At 39.2% G+C, this 8,161-nt stretch overlaps 1 protein-coding gene across 1 annotated transcript; it reads left to right on the top strand.

Annotated features, from left to right (window-relative positions):
• The first annotated feature begins 7,259 nt into the window (after window positions 1–7,259).
• LOC145803557 (uncharacterized) lies at window positions 7,260–7,949 on the top strand. The gene has a single exon (XM_082896856.1). The coding sequence runs from the start codon at window positions 7,260–7,262 to the stop codon at window positions 7,947–7,949; it is 690 nt and encodes a 229-aa protein (XP_082752982.1).
• Window positions 7,950–8,161: the final 212 nt, after the last annotated feature.

The raw sequence follows: 8,161 nt of genomic DNA, 5'->3' as shown, positions 1-8,161 counted from the left end.
AACACTTTTCAAAAAATTATAATTTCTTATTTTCTATTTTTTTTCTTTTTGTTTTTACTGAATTTTTTTAATATTTTATTATTTTCTAATATAAATATTTTTTAATATTTTTCAAAAATTATAATTTCTTGTTTTTAATATTTTTTAATATAAATATTTTAAGCAATTTTTTAATGTTTACACACCTAATACTCAATTTTCAGAAAACTGAAACCAAACACACTGAATATTTTTTTTTATTCATACAACTAATGAATTTTCGATAAAAATGGACCAGGTGCTATATAAATTAAAACCTTAAGAAAACCTAGTATAACTATATCAAAATTGTAAAGCTACTGTATATTTTTCCAAATCTAAGAGAAGGTTAATGTAATTTTTCCTTTAATTTATGTAATATTCAATATCTTAGTAAAAAAATTATATTATCATTTCTTCTATATTAAAATTTAGATTTTATTCTTATTGTGGGGGGCAAATAAAAGTGACCGCTTAGGTGAGCTGCTCAAACAGAATGTCGAGAAGATTGGTGAAGATAACTCGCTATGACCAGACCCATTTGCACAAGACCAAGGCCGAGTAGAATCTATCCACGGGCCGAGTATTCCGTAAATCTTCTGGCACAACTAGAGGTCCCAGATGTGATGGTAAAAGGTGACAATGGAAAAGTGGGCCCCTGGAGAGCAATATAAAAAAATGGAGCATCAGCCAAAGTGAGGTATGTGTAAACAAAAAAAAATAACTTGAAATAGAAGTAAAACTTGAGAAGATACTGATTTGTCCGTCGGAGTGCTAATTCCAACACCCCTGACTAGAGTGTTCATTCTTATTTCAAATAGCAATCAAAGGATCAAGAGCGTTTACCTAGATCCAAGAATATTCCTAAAACCCCTTTTACCACAATTGGCGTCGTCTATAGAAATACTCAAGTGCATTCCTGGCAGGTGTAACAGATGATCCTTCACTCGTTGCTGACGATGGTACACCAAGGGATGATGTTACTCCAAGAAACATGCCTAGACCGGAGAATATCACCACGCGAAGAGCCCTGAACTTCGATCCAGTGGATCAAACCTCACCTTCAACCTTTATACAGGAAACTATGCAAACGATCATAGAAACGAAACGAACAATGTCTGGAAGACATGGCAGTTGATAACGAGCGCTTACGTAAGGAATTGGCCCTAAAGTTGGCCAAATCCCAACAAGCCATACGTCATGATCGGGGTCGATCACCAGAGAAGAAGGATGATCGACGGCGTCGGCTTCGAAAACATGATAGTAGCAATGCTTCTGATTCATCACAGGAACCTAGAAGGAAAGAGCGAGTTGACGTGTCTAGCTCATCCAAGGGAAATCTGTATGTACGGTACAAGCGAGGGAAAGGAAGTGATGATTCGAATGAAAAGGACAAGTACGATCCTTTCGTATGACGCATTGTAAGAGCTGTACTGCCTAAAAAGTTTAAAGCACCAACATTTACCCTGTATAACGAAAAGTCAGACCCAATGGATCACATTCGTCACTACAAACAAGCGATGACATTGCATGCCGATAACGAAACACTCATGTGTCGAATGTTCCCGAGCAGCTTAGGACTATTGGCTATCAAATGGTATTATAAGCTGGAGCCGGCCTCAATAAAAAGCTTTTATCAGCACCAAAAGTCCTTCAGGGCAAGATTAATCACCAACGAGGTCTAGCCAAAGCAAGCTGACTCTCTTTGGGTAATGCAAATCAAACCCGACGAGACCCTTCATGAATATTCAGCGAGCTTTTGGGAATGTTTCAACTTCGTAGACGATGCCTGCAATGACTCCATGGCCATTGTCACACCCCAAACCCGAGTATAGCCGGCCGTGGCCCACAAGGCCTTAACCCAAGGCACACGTACGCCTAAACACGAATCCATAAACATATTAAATAACTATACAATAGTCCAATAATAAATAACAAAAACTTAATCCAGTGACATGCCACAATTATAAACGGCAAAACCAACCGTAATTAATACCATCTAAACTTATGGGATATAAACAACCCACATATCGAAATAATCCTAAATGAACCCCAATAAAAATAAAAATAAATATGCACAAACTTGACATAACAATCTAAAACAAAATAAATGAATGTCCTAGAGGTCCATGCAATTGAGTCCCCAATATGCCATGAGTCCACTCTAAGTCCTTCTAATACTTGGAAATGATAAACATCTAAATCAGCTGATAGCTTAGTGAGTAGCAATATGGATAGTATATACAGTTTGGAATACAGGGATCAATTACAAAATAAGATATATATCACAGAAACTAGATTGGCATGTATTTTTGATAAGATAATCTGTTTCAAAAAGAAGGCTCCACAGTTCAACAGTTAAAATATTCATGTCGCTCAAGAACATGATAAATGACATTTTTCACTTAAAACAGATTACAACATGAACACCAATAATTTTCTGAATACCAAGAATAACAAGTAACATGCCACACAGTTCTCAAGGGAATAAGCCCATTGATCCAATATCGAACCAAGAGTCATCCTCGGGGTGGCAACTCAGGCCTTTTCTCTAAGACGATCCAATTGAAAGTCACCTAGCCCAACCCAGGTCATTTCTTTACAATCGTTGAGCACTAGAGTCATCATGGCCCAACCCGGATCTTTTTCCTAGTGGCCAGAGTCACCATACACAGTGAAATAATTTCTCTGGACTAAAATATACAAATGGTCCCAATAATCAATACACATCAATTTCACAAAATATGGTAGTTCACCATTATAAACATGAGACCATAACAAATATTTTACAGTATACCAAGTTTACACAAGTTTCAGAAATCATTTAATTACATTGATAATATAATAATTTATCAAAATAGTTTAGTCCTAAAACAATAATTTAATTTTTCAACAGTTCAAGGTAAGGGAACATTTATAAAAGTATGTAGCATGCACCTACTCACCTGAAAACGAAACAATGTAATCCTCGAATAGAGTATAAAAGTTCAACCAGTGCCCTGAACCAAATATAAAAATTACACGTCACTACTAATTTAAAAATACTAAAAAATAAGAACTAAGTAATCCCAAACTAAAGCGCACTAACACGGCTCAACCCAACTCACCGTTACTGTTAAATATTACCTAAGCTCATGTTCTTCAAGGTCTAAAATTACCCAAGAGATGGGTTCAGATTGAAATTTAATTAAAAGTAACTTTAAGATAAAGCAGAGTTTTAAACAAGTTTTCTCAATCTATTTGCTAACTTTGAAAATTACAAAACCCACTCCACGCTGTTCAAAAAATTCCAAAACCCTCTAGATATCAACTAATATATCCTAAGTTCCAAACCCAATTGGTTTTACTTGATTTTCTTATCAAAATAATTATTTACAATTAATTATGCCCAAATAGGTTGTTTTCTATAATACTTTAAAGAAATTAATGGTTCTCTTAGTATACATGAGCAATCAGCGCAAGGCCAAAAATTTAAGAAACTAGACTCATAACTGGTACTAATGACGATGATTTGATAATTTTCAGATTTATACCCAAAGAGAACGATACTTCCGAAGTTACTATTTTACCCCAGTGTCTGGACAGAACTGAACGCACCAATTAATATATATTTTGACTCCCAAAAATTATGAGAAAATTCTGATATGCAATTCAATATGTGATTAATCTATTGTAAAAATTTTAGTTCAAAATTCATCCATTTGTTTTGGTTTCTTGATTTTTAAAGTTTGTGATTCTGTGCTGAATTTTTGGACTAAGAATTACACCCATTCTTTATATATGAATTTAACTCCTCAGATTTCTTAACAGTATATATATATATACATAAAATACATACACCTACAATCTCTCCATCAATGAATTAAATCATATAATAGAATAAGGATAAAGAACAAAAATAAAATAACGAAGAAAGCTAGAACCCTACCACACACCCAAAAGTTCTTCTTTGATTGCAAACTTTTTTTTTCCCCCTTCTCTTTCAACTCTCCCGTTAGTGTGGCTGCTTCTGCTGCTAAATGTGGTGAACAAATAATAGAGTAGGATTTGTGTTTATTTTATTTTATACTAGTGGTGGGCACACATTGGTCAAATAAATAGATAAACATACAAAATACATATATAAGTTATATGCAACTCAAATGGTAAGAGCCTTATTTATTAACTTTGCGGTCTAGATTTCAAGTCACACCCTCCTTTATCTCACTCTCTCTATATATATATTTTTATAATAAATCTTGTCTCTAAATTAAAGACTTTCACCATGAATTTATTTTAGGTTTAAAATTAATTAAAAGACCCTCCAACAATATTTAATTTGTACTTTAGGATTTACCATAAAAATATTTGAGATTGTAAAATGATTATTACTTAATTATTTATTTGATTTGTATATTCGGGTTCCCATAGCCATCATTGCCTTTAAGATGCGATTACACCCCGACTGTCCTCTCAGAAGCTCCTTGACTAGACAGCCTCCTAAAACTGTTAGGGCGCTAATGAAGAAAGTTGAGGAATATTGCAAGGTGGTAGACGATGCTATTCACGTCAAGGCCGGACAGAGAGTCATAAAGTCGGCCCCATCTGGTCTGGTTCAGCCGATAAGCGCCGTACCACCGGGAAGCCTTGAACCATAGCGTCGGGCTAAGCAAGACAACTAGCGTGATTCACGTCGATCGGGCCAATCAAGTGAGCAGTGTTTGCGTCGTTCGAATGAATATCAAGTGGGTAGTAGGCGTACCAGATGTTTAGAGAAGAAGTATACGGAGTTGGCAGAGCCGATCAGTAAGGTCTTACCCAAGGTCCATCATATACCGTTCTTTAAGTGGCCATTCAAGATTATTGGACCCCCAGAAACTAGTCAAAGGGACAGGCGGTGCGAATATCACAAGGACCATGGCCATGACACTAACAGTTGTTTTGTACTGAAGAACCACCTGGAGGAGTTAGTGCAAGACAGCCAGCTGGTGCAACATATCCAAAAGAGCAATCCACCGAACACGCTCTACGACCGGATTCACTTCTACTTAGTGTGATTCACATGATATACAGTCTACCGTCGCCAGCCCAAGTACATACAATTCAGTTGCAACCTATAGCTCGTCCAAGCTGATCACACCAGCCAAATGGCCCCATGAAACTGGCAAGATTAGCTTCGACGACACCGATCTAGATGGAGTAACTCTCCCCCACGCTAATCCCCTCGTTATCAAGCTACGCGTGAACAGATTCATGGTCGAGCGTGTTCTCATTGATCAGGGAAGCACCTCAGAAATAATGTATTACAAGACATTCATTAAACTCGACTTCACTAATTTGGATCTGTTACCGGCCGATTACCCACTGTTCGGCTTCAACGCTAACCCCGAGTACCCTTTGGGCAAGATCACACTACCAGTACGGGCGGGTACCAAATCAGTTGACATGGAATTTCTGATCATCAAACTCTCGTCACCATACAATCTTATCATGGGAAAAACCTGGTTGTACGCTATACAGGCTATGTCAAGCACCTACCGTCAACTTTTCCACTTTCTAACTAAATATGGCATCGAGTAAATTTGGGATTCTTAGAAATCAGCACAGGTATGCTATCTTATTGTTTCTACAAAAAGGCCAAAGGAACTAGAAGTGGACTTGATTGAAGTACCAAATCCAGAAAGCCTCGTGGACATTGGGAAAACCCCCAGCGATAAGGCAACTGAAAACCTTGATCGGGTCGAAATCAATGGGGACCTTGATAAGTTCTTCATGATCGGCACTTCCCTGAACGAAGTTGAAAGACATAAGTTGGTTTCCTTCTTACTCGGCAACATCGACGTATTTTCTTGGACACCATATAAAATGGTGAGGGTGGATCCAGTCGTGGCCCCACACTGTTTAAACGTCGACCCAAAAGTAAAACCAATCATTCATAAAAGTCGGCGGTCAGCCGCGAAACATGCATTAGCCGTTGTTGATGAAGTTGACAGGTTACTTGATGTTGGGGCAATTCATGAAGTAACTTATCCCACGTGGCTGTCTAATATCGCGGTTGTAAAGAAGAAAAATGGATCTTGGCGTGTCTGTGTGGATTTCACGGACTTGAACAGGGCCTATCTCAAGGATTACTTTCCTCTTCCCAGAATCGACCAACTTGTGGACGTAACGGCGCATCATCAGCGCACGAGCTTCTTGGATGCCTACAGGGGTTATCACCAAATTGCCATGCATCCAGAGGATCAAGAAAAGACCGCATTCCTCACCCCAAGGGCAACCTATTGCTACAAGGTCATACCCTTCGGACTAAAGAATGCGGGGGCAACATATCAAAGGCTGGTTACCATTATGTTTAAGGAATAGCTCGGCCGCACCATGGAAGAATACATCGATGACATGGTGGTGAAATCCAAGGAAAAGCACATTTATCTAGCCAATTTAGCAGAGACCTTTAGCATTCTTCGAAAGTACAAGATGAAACTGAATGCCTCGAAATGTGCATTCGGCATCGGATCCGGTAAGTTTCTCAGCTATATTATGAACCATTGCAAAATAGAGGCCAACCCGAGGCAGATCATAGCAATTCTAGAACTCGGCTCTCCTCAGTCAGCCAAAGAAGTTCAAAAGTTGATAGGAATGGCCGCCACCCTCAATAGTTTTATCAATCATTCCTCAAATCGCTGCCGATAATTTTTTCACACACTTCGGCAAGGCAAAGCATTTGAATGGACCCCTGAGTGCCAGGCTACGTTGGACAGCTTGAAAACTTGTCTCCGTTCAGTGCCACTCTTAGCAACCCCATCGCTAGGCGATTCACTCATCTTGTATCTGGCGATATTCGACCTGGCGGTCAGCGCCGTGTTACTAAAGGAAGAACTCGGGGAGTAGCGACCAATCTACTATGTAAGCAAGGAAATGGTTGACGCCGAAACACAATACCTACCACTGGAAAAGCTCATCCTAGCTCTCATGGTGGTTGCCAATAAGCTGATGCGCTATTTTCAGGCTCATACCATAAGGGTATTAATAGACTATCCTTTCCGAGTAGTGCTTCGTAGCGTGGAAGTATCGGGGCGAGTCTCTAAATGGGCTTTGGAACTTAGCAAGTATGACATCCAATTTTTTCCCAAAATCGCCATTGAGGGATAGGTGCTGGCCGACTTTGTAGCCAAGTTCACAGGATGCCATGCCGACTTCAAGTCCGATCAAGTCCACCTTCAACCTCAACTTGACTGGATGGCAGCGGAGCAGGCGTAGTAATCATGACCCCCAAAGGGGCAATAATCGAGTATGTAGTTAAATTGGGTTTCAATGCATCAAATAACGAGGCCGAATACGAAGCATTGCTAACCGGCCTTCGTAACACATTTTATCTTGGTGCACTGCGGTCATATGTTTTCTATGACTCAAAGTTAGTCATCAACCAGTTGAAAGGGGAATACACGGCTAAAAATGACCGAATGGAAGCCTACATGAAAACGGCGAATTCCTTGCTCACAAAAATCGACTACCACGAGCTGAATCAGATAACCCGGGATCAGAACACGCATGCGAATGCCCTTGCTTGCCTAGTTTCTGTCATTAACTTAGAAGTCAAACGAACCATCGAAGTAGGGTTCATCCTAAAGCTGAGTATTACTTCTTCTGAACCAGTTCAGATGAACATTATTGAGTCAGGACCAAGGTGGATGGACCTTATCGCTGCATTTCTTTCCTCAGAGCAGCTCCCAACAAATAAGAAAGAAGCCCACAAATTATGGAATAAAGCCCTGCGATATTATCTGGATCCGCAGGGAAAGCTTTACAAAAATTCTCTCTCTGGGCCGTATTTGGAATATGTTCACCCAGACAAAGTTGAGGACTTCTTAGCCGAAATACATAAAGGTAGTTGCAGTGCCCACTTTGCAAGACGCTCATTGGCCCATCGAGCCATAACACAGGGATATTATTAGCCGACCATGCATACTGATGCCGAGAACTACGTAAAGAAATGTGAACAATGCCAAAAGTTTTTCTCATTAACTCATCTGCTTGCCAAAGAATTAAATTCTGTTATAGTCCTTGGCCGTTCACTCAATAGGGACTTGACATCATCGAACCATTACCACAGGCTCCTGAAAACAAATGATTCCTGATCATTGCAACAAACTATTTCACAAAGTGG

This window comes from Camellia sinensis, chromosome 12, assembly GCF_055761805.1.
Source record: "Camellia sinensis isolate YWXY chromosome 12, ASM5576180v1, whole genome shotgun sequence".
In the NCBI taxonomy this organism is placed as follows: Eukaryota; Viridiplantae; Streptophyta; class Magnoliopsida; order Ericales; family Theaceae; genus Camellia; species Camellia sinensis.
The sequence above is the reverse complement of the archived record's forward strand: the minus strand, read 5'-3'. Positions and strand labels throughout refer to the sequence as shown.

What these genes read in the sequence shown, in the direction of transcription:
- LOC145803557 (XM_082896856.1), top strand. Translation starts at nt 7,260, where the DNA reads ATGACCCCCAAAGGGGCAATAATCGAGTATGTAGTTAAATTGGGTTTC.